The sequence below is a fragment of the Pezoporus occidentalis genome, unplaced genomic scaffold (assembly GCF_034315485.1).
Source record: "Pezoporus occidentalis ecotype Australia unplaced genomic scaffold, CSIRO_AGI_Poc_V1 ctg95, whole genome shotgun sequence".
In the NCBI taxonomy this organism is placed as follows: domain Eukaryota; kingdom Metazoa; phylum Chordata; class Aves; order Psittaciformes; family Psittacidae; genus Pezoporus; species Pezoporus occidentalis.
In genome coordinates, this window is record NW_026916315.1 from 1,560,508 (window position 1) to 1,578,614 (window position 18,107).

Here is an 18,107-nt window from a genome sequence, read left to right on the forward strand (position 1 = left end):
GTCAATGCCTTGGCTGATGAAGGTTAGCACATGTTCATAAGTATGGGTAGCAGATACATTATTTATTTTGAGGAACACCCTGCAATTATTCCTGACATATTGTGTAATTAGCCAAAATTACAGCATATTCACCCAGAGTGAAACAGAGGATAGCATAAATATTATGTGTAAGCCCACAATCACAGAGCGCATTTCATTTGGGTGCAGACATGACTCCATGAACTATCCGAGTCTGTGTCCCTTCATGGGGGCTTCTCTTTGGCCCTCATGGGCTGGACAAAGGGGAAACATCAGAAGTAAAACCCAGACTTCCCCCATGCCAGCAGTGGGAACTCGAGTGCTGCATGAAGGCTGAGCAAACAGGTATCCCCACACTGCAGAGCTTTTGGGTTGAGGGATGACCGAGTCAAAAATTCCCGCCAGCAAAGAAGGGGCCACATCTTTGCTACCCCCAAGGTGGAAAGGCAGGCTTGGAGGATGATGCCTGGAGATGCCATTTGCTAAGCTTTGCTGCCTGGAGCTGGCAGGAGTGAGAAACAGAAAAATACCTCTGCCCTCTCCCCATACTTGCAGCACCTCTCATCCTACAAACAGGGGTGGAGTGGGAGAGGGTTTCTTACAGGGCTACACATCCTAAGGACTTTTTTGATGGATCAGAAATCCTGGACAATCCTGTGGCAGCATTTCAATGCTTGTACAGTTAGAAAGGCTGTGTTTGGTTTTGTTGATTCCGATGTGTGACATAAAACTTCTTCACTGTCAATTAAGCAGATTTTCTCCTGGTTTCCTATAAAGATTCAGGATACCAGGAAATTCTTTCTACCTAGAATTTGCTCCATGAGAGGATATAAAAAAACAGGTTAAAAATCCATCTGTCTGGGGAATGCACATCTGGCGTGAGTGCAGGGCTATGGTTGGACTAGTCAACCTCAGGGGTCTTCTCAGCCTTGCTGCTAAGTGGCCACAACTTGGTTATTACACTTCTGTGCCCCAAGTTTTTTCAAGGGCTCCATGACAGTGTCCTCAGCTCTCCTAACCTTGAAATGCCCCACACAAAACACCAGATCACTAATAGTTGTCACACAAATAGAGCAGACGCCATCCCTGCTGATCACACCTGCCACAGCACTGTGATATGTGTTGTTCTCAGATGCTAAATCTCTCCCCTTTCCCCATCAATCCAACAGGCCTGAAATACTGCAGAAACACTGAGAAGTCCCTCACACAAAATAAAACATGATACAGAAACAACTACATCAATCTTCCACCCTCTCTGCATGGCCAGAAAAGTAAACTCATTAAAATAGAAAATGGACAGAACATGCTATCAACAAACACTGAGCAGAAATTAATCATGTAAGATGCTATCAGTCTTGGGGAGGGTACCTAGTCCTACCAACACCAGCTTATAGAAGAGCCCTGGGTAATCACTGAATGGCAACTCAGAATAAAATTTGGGTCCCATCATCACTCTGAAAATGTTCAATAACACCAGGCAACAATGTCCATTTTTGTTATGGCATTCCTCATGCACTCCCACAGCATTTTCCAAAGGGATGAGACATGTGAGACTTCTTTATTTAACAGGTAATGAGACTGTGATGTGGAAAAAATAAAGCCTGAATCAGACAGGTTGTATTGTAATGATTTTTTGGGCTTACTGTACTACTGTAGCTTAAGCACTTCTGCAGCAGTGTGCAAGCATTTTTTGACCCAAAATTATGTTACTGAATTTCGACAAATCTTACACAACACCCAAATGCATAAAGAAAATGTGCTCCTTGTGCCATTCTGGTTTGAAGAAACATTACACTTCAAAGAGCAAGTTCATGCTAAAAATGGCCAAACCCCACCATGTGACTCAAAGTTCTTACTTCTTTCCTTTTGCTTTGTGAAAATACACCTTTTTTTGCCTTCAGAATAATTTTAGTTTTCCGTTTGAGCCAGAAGTTTCCTTCAACCTAATGAAAACACTTGCAGTGTGAGAAGGCCATCACCTGCCTCATTCCATCTAAAGCTCTGTTGTAAGTAAGGATGGTGTTTCATGTTTCTTGTCTCACTACAAACACTTCATTCCCGATGTCAGGTGGCCTCCAGGACTCCAGCAAGTCAGGCAGGTTTACCAGCCACACCACCGCCATCCCAGGAGAGAGCTCCACCCCTGGGGATTCAAGTGCAGGATAACACAGTGCAGATGGAGCAAAAATGGAAAATCTGCCTCTCTAACAGGGCTCCAAACACAGCTCCGGCTCCTCCAGCTGCCCGAGAGCCACTCACTGCCTGAGGGCTCAGGGCAAAGGAGTTCTCAAACATGGTTTCTAATCATTCAGGAGCCACTATCGGGCTTTTGCTTTAAAAACTAAAATTTATTTAATGGAAAGTAGAGCTGTGCTTTTGAAGAAACAGAAAGAAAAATAATAGAAAGAATGTTTAAGGAAGCGGAGAAGATAGGAGTGGCACAGAAGGAAATGAAATAAAACCCAAAACAAATGTTTATAAATTTTTAAGTAACGATGTGTATCAGCCAGCAGGCAGACCCTGTGCCGAAGAGCATAAAACCAAACTATAAAAAGCCAGCAGAGAACTGGTGGTTATATCGCACGCTCTGCCAACCCTTTTAGCCACCATCACAGAAATTACCCACAAGAGTGGTATGTCAGTCACAAGAAGATGCCCACATGAACGTCTGCAGATCGATAACTGAGACAGAGGTTACAGGCAGCCAGCAATTCAAACCTGGATCCAATTACAGGAGCTGTGCCAGGGAACAACAGGCTCAGGAGCAGATGGATGGTCTAAGCCCCTCACCTGCTAATGTGTGATCCCTGCACTTCCTGCAGCCCAGCGGCTCACAGGACCCCGGGGAGCATCCTTCAGCAACCACAGTGTGCTTCCCAATTGCAAGCCAGTTCCTGGAAGCCAAAACCTCTGTGTCTTTTTGCTAATTTCTACTGCTTTCCATTTTTCTTGAAGATTTGGACTGGCTGTTTGAAGCCTGGCTTCACTTGCAGCAGTCCCATAATGCCTGACCTTTTGCAAACAGTTTTGCTTTGGAGAATGAAGGAAATGTATATATTCGGTAGTTTGGGCAATATGAGTGGCAACTGCTAAGCTAAAAAACTATCTGTGCAGCCAGCAAGGGGAGGGAACTGCAAACTATGCTGTACTAGATGAATATCAATTGATTAAGCATTAAATATCAATTTATTCATCTATTATCAATATAATATATTATTGATATAATATTGATATATTATCAATCAAAATATCAATTAACTATCAATTTAGTAAATATTAACCCCAAGACATGACTCTTTTCTTCTTTCATTTCAATCCAAACTGCTTAAATATTTCAAGAAAATAATATTTTGGGGGTGGGGGGTTGTCTGTATTATGACCACAATCAGTTTTCAGCTGGGAAAGAGAAACAAGTAATGGAATTGTATTGCCTCTCTGTGGATATTTTGCCAGTTCACAGCATGTAACTGTCCACTGGATGTAACACATTCCCTTACCAGAGCACACTGCTGGAGCAAAGGTGAGACAGGAGCACCACAGGGAGAAAGCTCTGCACAACACGCTCCATGGATGCTGCTGTGGGATAATGGAGAAGCTCTATGCTCTCCACCACTGTAAGCAGATGTATCTAGCCCTAGATCTTCATCTTCAGATCTAGTCCCCACCACTGGAGGCAACCAGCCACATCACATCTCCCCTTTTTTAACATCTGTTAGTGGAGTCAAGCACTCCAAACATGAACTGTCACACTGGAAAGGCCCCAGAGAGAAGGAGGGGGAGCGCAGGCAGGCAGCAGCATAACCACTCCCTTCCTTTCACCATGGCTGTCCATCCTCTGGCCAGAGAAGGGCCACAGGTTCCCAGCTGAGAGCTTCTCTTTAGGAACATGATAGTGCCAAGCACCATCCAAACTAGAGTTCATCCTTGTGCTCCATAACACTGAAGGAGAAGGGGGCACCAGTGCAAGTCAGACTCTGAAGAAGGTGTCCCTTGAACTAAATCCAATCTTCCTCCCACATACAACTTCAGGTACAACAGATGCACATGGCTGAGAAGGGAGAGGAACTGCTATTGCTACCTCCACCCTTGCCATGACCCAAGCCAGGGTCTCCACAAGAGCTCAATACTCCTCCAAACTTAGAGCTCTGCCAGAAGCAGCACAGCCCAATACGGCATCTCCTCAGTGGGAATCCAGGCACAGTGAAGCAGTCATCTCCCCATGATACTGGGGGAAAGGGACAAACCCAGACCCACAAAGCAGATGCAGGAACAGAGCTGCAAAGCCCCATTCAGTGATGATGCTGTTTCCAGCATTAACCCTCATCTTGCAGCCCAGCCCGTTCCATTGGGAAAAGGCAGAGAGCAGAAATGCCCAGAGCTGCTGCATGGAACCAGCCATCAGCTCAAACTTGAGAACAAGAAAGACTCAGGCCACCACCCTGCCTTCAAGCCATGGCTTTGTCCCTCTGTCACCTTTAGTCAGGACATCCTAGAATGAGCACAGGACAGCAGAGGTGTCTGACAGGCGTCAGTGCATATAAGCTCCATCAGGGTTTCAGAGCACACCAAATCAGTGCCTTGAAACAAGCACACAGTTATTTGCCTATGCTGCAGCATGGCAGCGTGGGGGCTGGAACAGCCAGAGTGGTCTGCTTGAACAGTCGTGTTCCACAGCTCTCTAGAAAACTGCCTTCTGGTTTACCATTTAAAATTATGTTGCAGCTGCTATTTTCAGAGACAGTACTGTCAGGATGCTGTAGGCCTATAGTTCTGCTACCATGCAGCAAAATTCAGTGTCCACATTGACTCCCTTCAAAGCATAAACCCTGCTTTAAAAGTCATTTATTCCAGGAGTCCTTGCTATTGGCATTTACTTCGTGGGGGGCACAAAGTGTGCCTGTGGCTCTACCACAGCTTTTAACAGAGATGCAAAGTAAAACCAGCCTCTGTAAAGGACAAGTTATTTCAGGTTTCTGTTACATGTCAGAATAGGGCAAAGGTAAAACTGCAGATGTAGTAGTTGCTTTAAGCTTAGACATGATAATGTATTATTATGAATAATATAACATTAGCTAGGGAGTAGAAATGAACCATTTATTGAACAGGAGAACAACGTATAAAGGTACCGTTCCCCGATAGACTGCAGTGTATGCAGCCCAGGTACAGAGTCAATGGTACAGGTCTCTTCACAAAAGACTTCCAAGATTAAGGCACAGCAATAATGCAGCCATGGCAATGGTACTTTGACAGTACATAGAACATATGTAAATGTATGTTTATTTAAAAGTTAGTTCTTTGGAGCTGCTTTCCTTGACCTATTCTCTTCTGTATTCTTGGTCACATAGAGCTTGCAAATATGAAAGGGGTGTCAATCTCTTACATGTTTTGCTTGTAAAAATTCTTGCTTTGATTTTAATAATAAATCATAGCTTGGCTTCAACTGTGCGGGAGTAAGAAACTCCCAGAAATAATGTGCACGTGACTGTTCAGAGGGATGGATCAAACAGAACAAATGCCAGAGGGATGGAACAAACGCCTACCTGGCCACTGTGCTATTTCATGGTGTGCCCATTTGGGGAGGGGAAAGAAGGAAAGAAGGTAAGCCCAAGTGAGTTTGCACTTGATCCTCAACACAGTGAGACTCATGATCATGCTTGTCTCTCACAGAAGTGAGATTTTTACAATCTCTTCAGCTCTGCTCTGCTCTGCTCTCCACACTGCCCAAGTCAAGCTGTTGAAATTTTTTTGTAATAGAGAGCTTATCTGTTAAAATATGCAGTATCTGGTTCTGGTCTGGAAAATTATTCTAAATTATTGCTGAATTCAGCAAAGCAAGGAAGGAAGGAAGAAAATCTTGTCTTCATTTTAGTATTTTTGGAACTGAAGCTTTTGGGGGTTTTTATTTCAATGCAACATTTCATTTGGAAGTATACCTGAAAGTTAAAGAAAAATACACACATAAGAATCTTCCAAATGAAACTGTACTATTTTCCCCCTCCAAAAACAGGTATATCAGTCAACGATAAACTGGTTTATATGGATCTCTTATGGGGAGGAAAAATAATCACTCATGAACCTCTTTTCACCCTGACTTTTAGATTTGGCTGGTGATAGAAGAATCAATCATTTGTATTGCTATAATGTGAACCTCCTCAGCTGCCTAATGATTTGCACTGCTCCCACAAGCACAGCTACCCCTGAGGCCATGGGGAGAGAAGATATCCATCCCTCTAGGAGCTTGGATGACTTCCACAGATTTTTTTGGCATCGACCATATCCAGTCCAGAACTCTACAAAGTGGCTTACTGACAGATGTGCTCACCCGCAAGCTGTGTTGTGAAACAGGCTGGTAGCTGAGTTCTCCATGCTTTGGAGAAAGCTGGGAGCCTGCAGTTCTTCACCAGATTTTAGAGACAGAGAGCCCAGGGTTGCTATCTGACACCCTCCCCACCCCCCACCCACCCCCCCCAGTAACCAGGCATAGACACACACCGTGACAGTCACCACATCTGCAAGTCACGAACGTGTGTGATACCACCCCCGGGGATCAGTTTGATAAAATGAAACCCATCTGCCAAACTGTCAGGAGCAGGAGGGAGCCTCTTTCCCCCTCCTGGTTATCCTGGTGCTCATTAGCACTGGCAGGTGCAGAAGACACTTACAGACACCAATGGCAGAACTCACTGATGCCAGACTGCCCCAAAAAAGGAGGACATGTGCCTGCAAGGCTGTGCCCCTTCCCTCTGACATTATGTAGGCTCTTGTTTGGAGAGCTACTTGGCATACATGCCCTCATCTCAGCTGGTGCTTCTAAGAGCTCTTGCTGGCTAGGTGATACCAGGATTTCCAGCCATTTCCATTCCCTCCAGCCACTGCTTAGAGATGGGACACAGCACCATATTCTGCAGAAGAGCAGGTAGAATGTGTGACAGACACACACACACACACCCTCTCCCTTCGCTGGATGCACACCCAGATATGCATACACATACTATAGAAAAGTGCTAGGATCCAGCTGAATCCTACTACAGACAGCAGCTATGCACAGAGATAGTGTAGCTAGCATGAGGACAGCGTAGCAACAGGGGGAGAAGGGGGAAGGAGGGGAGCAAATTCCACAGGTTAGGCATGTATTACAGCTCTTCTGAGGTGAACGATTCCATAAAAGCAGGCAAGGACTAGAACAAATTTAACAGGGACCTAAAAAGGTGTTTTTTACCATAAGCTTCAATCATCATTTTCACCCTGCATAAAATCAGAAAGGACTTCAGGATTTAACTCGGGGAATTTAACAGCTTGCAGAGATGACAGACTTCTCAAATGTTTTAAATCAATCTCTGAACAAACTAAGTCCTTCTGTGCCCTTCAGCTAAAGTTGCTCTTGCATTTTACTTATGCTGCTGCAAAAATATCTACATACATATATTTTAAATTCCTAATCTCCATTTATTATTCAAAATGAGAAATACTGCAAAGGTAAAACATGTTTTAAGTTAATCCTTTTTTTTTTCTATGTGTGAGCCATTTCCTTCATTTTAGAAGGAGCCTTTAGATCTCCTTAAGAAAAAGCATCCTTTCCGTGGAGGAGCACAAAATACGTATCAAATGGGGGGGGGGGGGGGGCCCGGGGGGGAAGGGTGAAAGGTCTGGGGGGGAACAGAAGAAAGGCAGATTTGATTTTTTCTGGGCTAAAAAACGTTTGAGACTCAGCTCCACATTCCAAGCTGGAAACTCACCTGCAAAAGCAATTCCTGAAGGTGTGGAGACAACGCTGCACAGTGCCTGGCACTGCCTGACCCAAAGCTGCCTGAATTCAAGTGTGATTTCCCCAAGTAACAACACTATTCAGTGGCTCCATTCAGACAAAATTTCCACCAGCCCCCACAGATGCTGTGCCTGATGGTCCAGCCTGTTCACCTTCCTGCAAGTACTCCAAACTCCTCAGCTTTGCTGTTCGGTTGCCATGGCATGATGGAAGGCCACCTCCACCATGAAACACAGCATCCTGGAACACGCATTGGGAATTAGGTCTTTGTGTCAGTGAACTGCTTTGTGCCTTGGTCTTACCTTCTGTAAAACAGGAAGAATCCTCCCCATTTCATAGAGCTTCTTGAGTACTACAGGTGAAATCACCTTGTAAATGTGAAATATTTTTGCAGTTTCTCCCCATTGCCATAAAATAAGGTCATGTTCAAAAAGGTAAAGATAGTTCCCCTAGCATCGTACCATTTCCAAATGGGATTGTACCTCTTTTGAACATGGCTGCTTCTCAAGTTCCTTTCACTGACTTGCAAACTACTGAGCCAGCATACCATTAAGTACACAGTCTCTAGGGTTGTGGGTCACTGCAAAACATATGCACATTTCTTTAAACCAGTTTCATTTCATTTGCATCTCATTTTCTATGCCTCTGTATTTCTACAGGTCTCTATATTGCAGAAGTGTTTCTACAATGAGTAACTTATCTGCGTACAATACACTGCCTGAAAAAAAACAATCCGAGTAGCAGCAAAGTCGATAGCATGCTGCCTTCTGAGCAGCACACCAGGAATGAGTCCAGGAATAAGATGTATCAGTTAAATAAATCTCTATTTAAAAGATGCATAATGGGAATGAAAGCAGACACAGTCCATAGCCTAGGAGAGGACACTTGATCTTTTTTTCAAAGCAACTTAATTCATCTATGTCTTTAATTTCATAAACTGAACGCAGTACTGGTTACAAATGATGGACTGACAGTTCTAAAGACTGAGCAGCTCTGTTTTTACAGCACTGAGTAGCATTGACCCTTCTTCTAAGTCAATAAAAAGTCTTCTTTAAGTCACTCTGGTCTGTAAGTTATTGAACACCTTCCTCAGCATGGAAGTCCATGCAAGTTGAGGCATTTAGTGAGTCCAAAGGAAGCAGAATTGGATCTGTGCAGCTGGTTGTGTTATGATAGGACCAACAAGAAGCCTCACCAACCACAGCTTGCTGTAAAAGTCACTCAAACTTTAGTGAGATAAAGCATCTTGAAATCTAGTTAACAGGCTTAGATTTCTCAGCCTTTTTTAGCCCTTGAGGGGCCTCATTCAGTAGCAGATGGAGATGGGAAGGAAAGAGGAATGGGGAAGGATTTCATCAATGAGACTCCCAGGTTCCATTCATGATCCTACAAAGAGTAATTCCTGAGACAAAACGACCACATTTCTGGGGCAAGAGCCATCTTTCAGATTGGGCTCACAGTTTAACTAATATTTAGGGTGGTCCAGCGAGCTAGCACTTATCATAACTTAAAAAAAAATGAAAAAAAGGGGCAATTCCTTTCCCTTTGAATATTTCAAGTCATGATACATTTCAGATATTTTGCATTCTCTTTTGGTAACTGCTTTAAAACAGACCATTAAAGAGTCTGTTTTTTCCAGCCTAACCCATGCATTGTCAATCTTGAAGCGTTTTGCTAGCTAAATATAGTCCCTGCCCCACAGCCTATGGATCAAGAGTGCTGACAGCTAATACAAAGTAATTGTTTTTTCCCCTTTGTTGACAACAGCAAGTGGCATTCTACATGTGAGAGGCTTTGCCCCTATTTCTTTTTGTTCCTCACTTGAGTACAGGTCCTGTACCTCAATCTACAGACCAGAAGAGCAGCCCCCAGCTAGCTCTGACACCTTGCTGTGGTCATGACTGGCAGACTTCTGGTGTGGAAAAGGGGCTTCACGGAAAGACTAATGAACAAACAAGATGCATATATGGAAAACATGGGAGGATTACACAGGTTGATGGTACATCCCAAAGAGGTGAGTAAATGAGCACTGCTCTTTTTTAACCATGATACTAAAGCACACCTGAGAAAAGTCCATGTTCACAGCAGCTTCTTAATGCAACCCTCTGTTTTCTTACCTTAGTGGTATTTATAGCAGTAAAAAGATAAAGGAAGAAGTCAATTCCACTGAGAAATCGCAGAAGGCATGTTCTTGCCAGGTACTGAGTTCTCACACCTACCAAGGATGGATGAGAACACAAAGCCCCGCTCAGAACCGAAACTGTGGGTGCTGGGACTTCATTGTGGAAATGTGAGCAACATGTACAGTAGAGTTGAAGTTTTCTACAAGGAACCAAATCTGAGCACATACATGCACAAAAAGATAAAGCAAAAAAAGGGGATGGGGGAGGAGACTACCAAAAAAGCATTTCTGGGTCCTTGCAAGCTCAATATTAGGTGTAACAGCTGTATAAACTGCTGTCTAGGTAGCCTTCTAAACTAATGAAATTGCCTATGCAACTCTGCTACTGAAGTAGCACTTGATGGATCTAGTTATCAAATGACCACCATTCTAATTGTTTCTCAGTTTATCGATTTCCTTGTCACTATGCAGAAAATAAGAGGAGACTGTTTATAAAACATACCTACAGGGAGGTGGAAAAATACAGTTCTGGGTTAAGCTAGCACAGACGAAGCCACTGGGTCTCTCCCGCCGGAGAACCCGCTTTGCTCCAGCTTCACAGCGGTGGCCGAATACTGCCGGCAGGCGGGTACCCACCCATCCCACCAACCGCGGCAGGAGATCCACCAGGACCCAGGCAAAAGTTGCGTGCGAAGCAAGCCCGGCCCCAGACGATGCCGGGAGAGCCCAGGGCAGGGGCAGCCATCCAGGCAGGTCCGCTGCTGCCCCATCCTGTGGAGCGGGTCCCCACTGCCCCGACCCGCTGTACTCACCCGGTCTCCTCCTCACCGGCCTTTTCCTGCCGCTGCAGAAGCGTACTTTGCTGAAGACCCCTAGGACGTGCCTCTCGCAGAGGGAGCGTCCGTCCTTGCTGGGGCTGGAGCGGCGCTTGGAGGCGGACACCCGGTCGCTGTTGGACTCCCTCGCCTGCCGCTTCTGCCGGATCAACGAGCTGGCGATAGCCGCTGCCATCGCCGCTCATGGGCCCCCCTGCGACGCGCCGCTCCGGGGGGCGCCACCCGGGCGTTGGGGCCGAGTCGCGGCCGCGCCCCGCGGGGACGGGGTACGGGGACGCCCCGCTTAACGCGCTGCAGCCCCGAGTCCCGGCGCCGGGGAGGGCTCAGCCGGCCAGGCGAAGCAGGGCGCCCGGGCTAACAACCATGGCTGGGCGTTGGACCCCGCCGCCCATGGGTCTGTCCCCGGGGAGCGCAAATCCCGGCGCGGGCGGCCGTCGGAGAGACCCCTGGCCGTGCTGGCAGTGCCCCGCGGCTTGTAAATCCGGGAGGCTGCTGTCCCACTTGTAATGCTTCGCCGGCGGCAGCTGTGTCCAAAGGATAGGGTGTGAGGAAAGGGGTTCGCGGAGGATCCGCAGGTCCCTGCGGCGCGGTGCCGCTCCGCCCGGGCGCAGGCGGCGGCGCTTCTTCCTGCCGGCCGCCCTCCGCCGAGGAGCCGTGGGGTGAGTCAGAGTCCCCCCAGCCCGCGGCCGGCCCCGGCCCCAGCGCGGTGGCTCCGAGGCGCGGCGCGGCACTGCGCGCACATGGACGCGGCTCTGCTCCGCACCCGCGGCCGGGCTCAGGGCGAGCCGCGCTGCATTTCTGTTTGCACTCCTCCTCTTCCTCTCTTCCCCCCCTCCCCACTCCGCTCTCAGAGAGGGCGGGAGGGGAAGGAAAAAGCAGAAAAGCAGCCACGAGAAAAAGCACCAGGTCAGCAAACAAACAGAAAAAGAAGGTATGTAATTAAGTTACATTAAAAAATTAAAAATTAAAAAAAAAAAAAGAGTCTCCCGGCCGCGGGTGGGGGCTCACATCGCCGCCGCTCGGCGCCCCGGGCTCACAGCGCCATGGCTGGCGAAGCTCTCCCAGCCCTGCTCTCCGCTTCTGCCCCGGCAGCGGCTCTCCCCGACGGCAGCAACCCACATCGTCCGGCCCGGCGGGAGGCCGCGGAGCTCTCGGCAGCGGGTCGGCCCCGGGCTCGGCTGCCGCGGCGGGGACGGAGGCGGGAGGAGCGATGAAAGATGAAAGGCGGGGAGGAGAGGGGAAGGGGGGTCTCGGGGGGGGGGGGGGGGGGGGGTGCGGATCTCAGGGTGCTCCGCGGTGCCACCCGACGGCAGCGGGGCCGGGAGGAGCCGAGGCGCGCCCGCTACCCGTCTGCATCCTCCGGCCCGGCCCGGGGAGAGGAGGGGGGAGCGAGGGGAGGAGAGGGGAGGGAGGGGCCGGGGAAGCCCCCCCGGACTCCCACGCCGCGCGGAGCTGCTGCCAAGGTGGCGGGGAGCCCCGCAACCACCGGGCCGGGCTGGGCTGGGCTCGGGGGGAATTGCAGCTGCTCCCGCTCACCCTCCTCTACGCAATCCTACGTGATCGAGGTTTGGATGAGAAAAATCGCGCAGGCAGAGAGAGGCAGCTGCAGCTTCGCGGCGGCCCTGCCCCTCCGCCCGGGCAGGGCAGCCCCCGAGCTGGGGAGCCGGGCTTCCCCCGCGCCGCAGCCCCGCCCGACCCTCGGGGGAGCCGCCTGCCACTTGTGCAGCCACCCGCCCACGTCCTCGGCTTTTGCCGTAGGTGCCCGAGCACCCAGCCTCAGCAGCCGACCACCTCCATGGCTTTCCCTGCTTCTTCGTGCAAACAGAGAGAGGACGACAGCCCCGGCACCCCAAGGGCTGCGCTGCCGCGGGGCCGATGCCTCTCCTGGGGAGCCTGCAAGGCGACTGCAGTGGTGGGCACTGCCGCGCAGGCTGTCGTCAGAGCGGTCCCACGGCAGCCCACCAGTTTATCAGCAGATGCTCTGCTCGGGCTGACCCGCAGGAGCTGGGCGGGCTCCCTCCTATCTCCAGCCACAAAACTGCACTGAGCAAAATTTAAGGTGCAGAAAAAACATCTCTGGCTATCCAGATGAGTAACTGCTGCTGCTGCACTAAGAATGGTGTTCTACAGATTTCAGGTTCAAGTAAGAGCTAACGAATGTATGTGTAGGAAGTGATGAGCATCTTGCATCTCAAGGGAGCATACAGTGGTCGGAGGGGAGGGAAAGGAGATCTCAGCTGGAGAAAGGAGACCTGCCCCAGGTACACTTTGGTGAATACCAGTGGCAGGACAAGACTAACTCAGTCCTGAGGGTGTACATTTGAAGCATGTACCCAGCTGAAGAGGACGCTTTAAACCAGTTGGTGACACACCCTGGGAATTACAAACTTCAGCAAAATAATCTTTGTAACTACTTCATTGCAAGAACTTTATCTCTAAACTATTTTAATGTATTGGGGAAAAAATGCAACTGAAACAACCACCCATTATGTCCATAAATATTAACTAAATTCCAGCATTACTTCCTGATTTTCACTCTTACTCCCTGTGTATGCCAAAATGAGGTGGAATCAGGTTCCCCAGGAGAGAACAGGGGAGAAGGATATTCAGAACCTTTTGGAAAATATAAATATTTGGCTATTGATCTTTTTTTAACTGCTGCCAACTTTTTTGCGCAGATTTCACTGTCCCAATCAATCAAGATTTTTCTCCCCTTTCCTGTAACTAAAATGCTTCATATTTTAATTTTCTCTGCCAGATTATTTCACTTGACATCAAAGAATGTTGCAGTACAAGGTACAGGCATGGCCTAAAGAAAGCTGTTTGCAGTCAGAGAATCACTGTCTGAAATGCCAGTGAATTATCCAAAGCTTCACCTTCAAAGGGTATGAGCAAATCTGGTATCTTCCCAGGAAAGAGGTTTTCCATACATATATTAAGATACTTTTTTTGCCTGTAGTCTTCAAAACACTGGTGAAAGAATGCTGGTTTATTCCACCCCCATATTAGATAACTTTCACTTATTTAGCATGTGACTATTTTGTTTTCTTGTGTAGCTGTAAACTAGGAGCAGCAGCTCTGCATTTAAAAATGATCCTAATCAGTGATAAAGTTGGTCACAGTATTTTATTTTCCCGGTGATTTGTGAATCTGAAAAGAGAGTCAACTGTAAGAAGAAATCCTTCTCCCAGGTCTCGCTGCTTCTGCAGTGATGGAATTAAAGCAGAGATTGTGAAACTGAATATAATGTTGCTTTTTCCAAATATGCAGGTCTGTCTGTCTTTATAGTTGGCCAAGGAGTCCACAGGTTTGGTTCTGAACACAGGCACAGTGCCATAAACTCCTGGTGACATTACTGGCATATGTATCTGTTCTGCACCCCTCTGGATCATGCCCCAGCTTCATCAATGAGAGCCCATGTTTTCATAAACACTAAGCAAGCCCAGAGTAGTCTTGAGGTGGGGAACTGAAGGCCAACCTCATAATGCACCTGCACTGTCACTCTCAAAAGTTACATGGTGCGCACTATGAAGTGGGGAGGAGAGAATAGCATTGATTCATAAAACAAACAAGCAAAATGGCATTTTGATCATGCTAGAGAGACATGGCAATGCCTGTCCTGCAGTTTGTGCAGAAAGGCCCCATCCTTCATACAGGAGAAACCAGAGGATCAGACTCCCCACGGCTGTTGGAGAATCAGTCTCACAATCCTTGTTAAATATCCCTACTCCACCCTAAGCATACAGGAGCCTCTGTACTAGCCACTTGATATTGAAGGAGGCTGATATAAAGATTTCAAGGCACTGTCATTTCTGAGGTTTTGTTCACTTGACAAATAAACTCTTCAGTCCTCAGTGCTGAGGCTTAAAATGAAGGGCTGGCTGAATTTCAGAGTTTCGGCGGCTTGAACAGAGAAGTGATCTAGAATTGCATTCCCTTACCTTCCTAAACAGAATGATCTATCTAGGTCAAAACTGAGGTTATTGGCATCTTTCCTTAGTGAAGTGTAATAATTCCCGCAGGGTTGCTAACAGAATATCCTGTTTATTTTTCATAGAGCCTTCAAAAGCCATGGGCTATATTCTGTGGATTCAGTCATTAGGCATATCTCTGCTTTACTAATTCTGTATGCACAGAGCAAACTACAGATAGAAGCATATGCAGGTTTTTTGCTGTTTTATCTGCATAGCTACTGAAAATATATGAATGAAAGTTAAGAAGAGATTTAAATTTCATACCACTTTAATATATATGCGTGTATTGCTGTAGTTGACTGGGTAGAAGAAAGAAGCCCATCCCTGGCCAATAACTGTGAATGGCCTAATTCACCATTTTACAGCAGCATAGCAACAAATCTCTTCCAATAGGAAGGCACTGTTGAGTTTGAAAGTCTGCATGCAGACACCTCTTAAGAATTGTACCCAGTTTCCACGCTGTGTAAATTACATCTAAAATGTGCATTTCCAGGCCTGCTTATTAAGCAGAATTAAGCGCATATCCATGTTTTATTAACTTTATCCTTTGCAGGGGAGCCCCTTGTTGCATGTCTAGCATAATTAAACCTCACGCAGCTTTGGCATTCCCCAGTCTCTCTGTGTGGGTGGACGTTTGAAAAAAAACACGCCTGGATAACCTGATAGAGAAAAGAAAAGACCTTGAAATATTTTGCCCATTTTGTGTGCACTGTAATTCTGTTTACAATGCATGGGTTTATAGCTATGTTTGGATGCCTAATAAGAATTCACATGTTCACTTAAAAATATGCTATTCGTGGAGAGATCCAGCCCTAAAACAGCAGTGGAGTATGAAAACTGGCTGGCTTTCTGGGCTTTTCTCACACAGCTGAGCTTTGAGCTGCCTAGGCCTTTTAATAAGCACAGAAGAGCCTACATCATATGATTGCTATATTAAAATAATTTATTTAATGGGCCCCTCACCCCCTTTTTTTTGCTTCAAATATTCAATTAAAATTTGCAACTCATCACGAGGAGTATTCATTAGCCTATCCGGTGTCTTTAGAAACAGCTCTAGCCTAGAGAAAAGTGGGGCTTGTCTGTCTTAAAGCAAATGTCAGGTAAGCATTTATGCAGATTGCAGAATGAAACCACTGCTGCATAAACTGGTCACAGGCAGCACTAACACTATGAAACCAAATGGAGCCCAGAAAAAATAAATATTTCTACTTGGATTTTATATGTTCATCTACGTTTTTTCTTTTTGAAGAGAGGGCTTCTAGTTAACAGAAGATTTTCTTTCTCTTCAGTGACCTATACCAGATGGAGGCAGGGAAACACAAGAAAGCTCTGCTTGAAGGAAACCATAGCTGTCTAAGAATGAAAATGCCACAATGCATTTCTCTTCAAGGAGCCTCCTGCATGGCTGAAAACAATTTGTCTCCTGGGTTCTGGAAGTCCCTGCTGGGAACAGCAGGAAGGTACACTGTCTAGGGTAGATTCTGCTGCCTACGCCTTGCTGCAGAAGCTGCACCACCCCAAAATCAAGCCTGACAATGAGTAGTAGCAGGGGGCACCTAAAACTGTTCCCACATATGGAAAGAGACCTCCCTGCAGACAGGCCAACGCCTACCTCACATGTCAGGGCAAGACCTGGGGATTCTTCAGGATGGGCTCATCTCAAAGCTGCTGTTATCACCCCAACAGCCCTGTTCATCGGCCCTTCTACCATCGCCTTCCCCAGTGGGATGTCATTAAGGTGACGCCGGGAGGAGGCCTCATTGAAGGGTCTCCACCGTGGAGCAAAGAAAGGGTTGTTGCTCTGCATGCAGATAACATTGTGCAAGGCAGAGCTAAGAGCCCTCTCTTCCTGAACAAGGGACACAAAGCTAACCAGCTGCTCCAGCCTTAGAAGCACCCATCTAAACACAGAATCATAGAATCACAGAATAGTTAGGGTTGGAAAGGACCTTAAGACCATCTAGTTCCAGCCCCCCCCTGCCATGGGCAAGGACACCTCACACTAAACCATGTCACCCAAGGCTCTGTCCAACCTGGCCCTGAATACTACCAGGGATGGAGCATTTACCACTTCTCTGGGCACCCTGTGCCCGGGACTTGCTGAGAAAACTCAAGTATCTTCTTGCCTGTACTACAGCCACTGAATTTAAAAGACGGGACAGACAACTGCCTCCCTTCCTTCCACCCTCCACCTCTTCTTCCTCAGTGGGTTTCTCCCAGCATCCAGCAACAACCTCCGTCCACCCCCTTTAGGGACTTTTTCATATGTGGCAACCCATCTAATAGTCCTAAGCCACAGGAACAGCAAGGAACTGGGTGAGAGGGAAAGGAGAGCATGTACTTGAGATTTCATCCCAGGTCTTACATCTGCATTCACAGCATGGAAGAACGAGGAAAAGCCAACACGCAGCCTTGTGCTTTTAATGTAAAGCAGGAGCTTGTGGCTGAAATGGGTGAAGTAGCCACCCCAGAACAACTCCTGTTATGAGCCTGAGACAGAATACACACACATCATGCCGTTCTCTGTCTGAAGCAGAGTCATAGTCCTTCAGACCTCAAGGTAGCAGCACTTCCATGAACAAGACAGCTCCTACAACCTTCCCTTCCCTGGGGGAGGTCAGCCATCCCCACTGCTTTCTTTGAATCCTATTTGATGACAGACAGTAGCCTGTTTTGGCCTACAGTTTCAATATTGCAAGAGGTGCCCAGTTTCCATGGACACTGAACCCAGTTGTGTCCGGATTTACATCTCACCCGCTTGAAGGTGGTGTGGTCTGGGGGGGAGAGGGAAGTGTGACTCCACAGTACAGTTTGAGGCTGTGGGCCCCCAACCCCCAGAGCTCAGGAGGTCTATGGGACTGCCCATGCTTTTTCCCCCTCCCTGGGAGGAAGGAAAACTGCTTAAGCTGTGAAACCTCCTCATGTTGTAACCATATAGCCAAACACTGATTCCAACCAAAACCATTTTCAAGCATGTCAGGAAAAGCCTTTCGATTTAAAGTTTCCATCAAGCTGACTTTGCTGAAAGTCAAACAGATCCTTCCTGATTAGATCTTGGCTGAGGCAAAACAGCCCGATTATGTGATTGAGAATGATAAAAAGAAGGGAGGGAAAACAAAACCCCTATCACGTTCCTCCGGCAGGGCTGTGGGACTGTGTGCTCCACAGCAGGTCAAGGTTTGGAGATTGGAGACATCAGCCTCCTTAATGCACCTGTGTTGCACTGGCATAGGCCGAGATGGGAGGAAGGGAGAGGAGCTGTCAAGGAGAAATTACAAACTCCCTCCAGACCCATAAATCTCTCTATCTGCACATAATGGATTCTGCCAGACCTAAAGAGGTCTTAGAAAGTTCCCTGACCCCAAACTTCTCTTGTCCCTTCATCCAGCCTC

The 18,107-nt window shown here is 47.3% G+C and overlaps 1 protein-coding gene and 1 long non-coding RNA gene across 4 annotated transcripts in view; both read right to left on the bottom strand.

Moving 5' to 3' along the window:
* The window catches only part of FGF12 (fibroblast growth factor 12), a 228,904-nt gene that overhangs the window by 91,247 nt on the left and 119,550 nt on the right, over positions 1-18,107 (bottom strand). Inside the window, exon 1 of one of the 3 annotated variants that reach the window (XM_062606314.1) lies at positions 10,718-11,947. The exons of the other annotated variants lie outside the window; for them this stretch is intronic. Within the exon in view, the coding sequence (XP_062462298.1) occupies positions 10,718-10,916 (199 nt within the window). The 5' untranslated portion in view covers positions 10,917-11,947. Of the gene's footprint in view, positions 1-10,717; positions 11,948-18,107 lie in introns of those variants that run through there. 3 annotated transcript variants of the gene reach the window in all.
* Positions 5,915-8,899, bottom strand: LOC134157410 (uncharacterized). Its single transcript, XR_009962317.1, has 2 exons — positions 8,086-8,899; positions 5,915-5,951 (listed from the first exon to the last, which is right to left on the bottom strand). It is a non-coding gene; the product is annotated as an uncharacterized LOC134157410 (long non-coding RNA).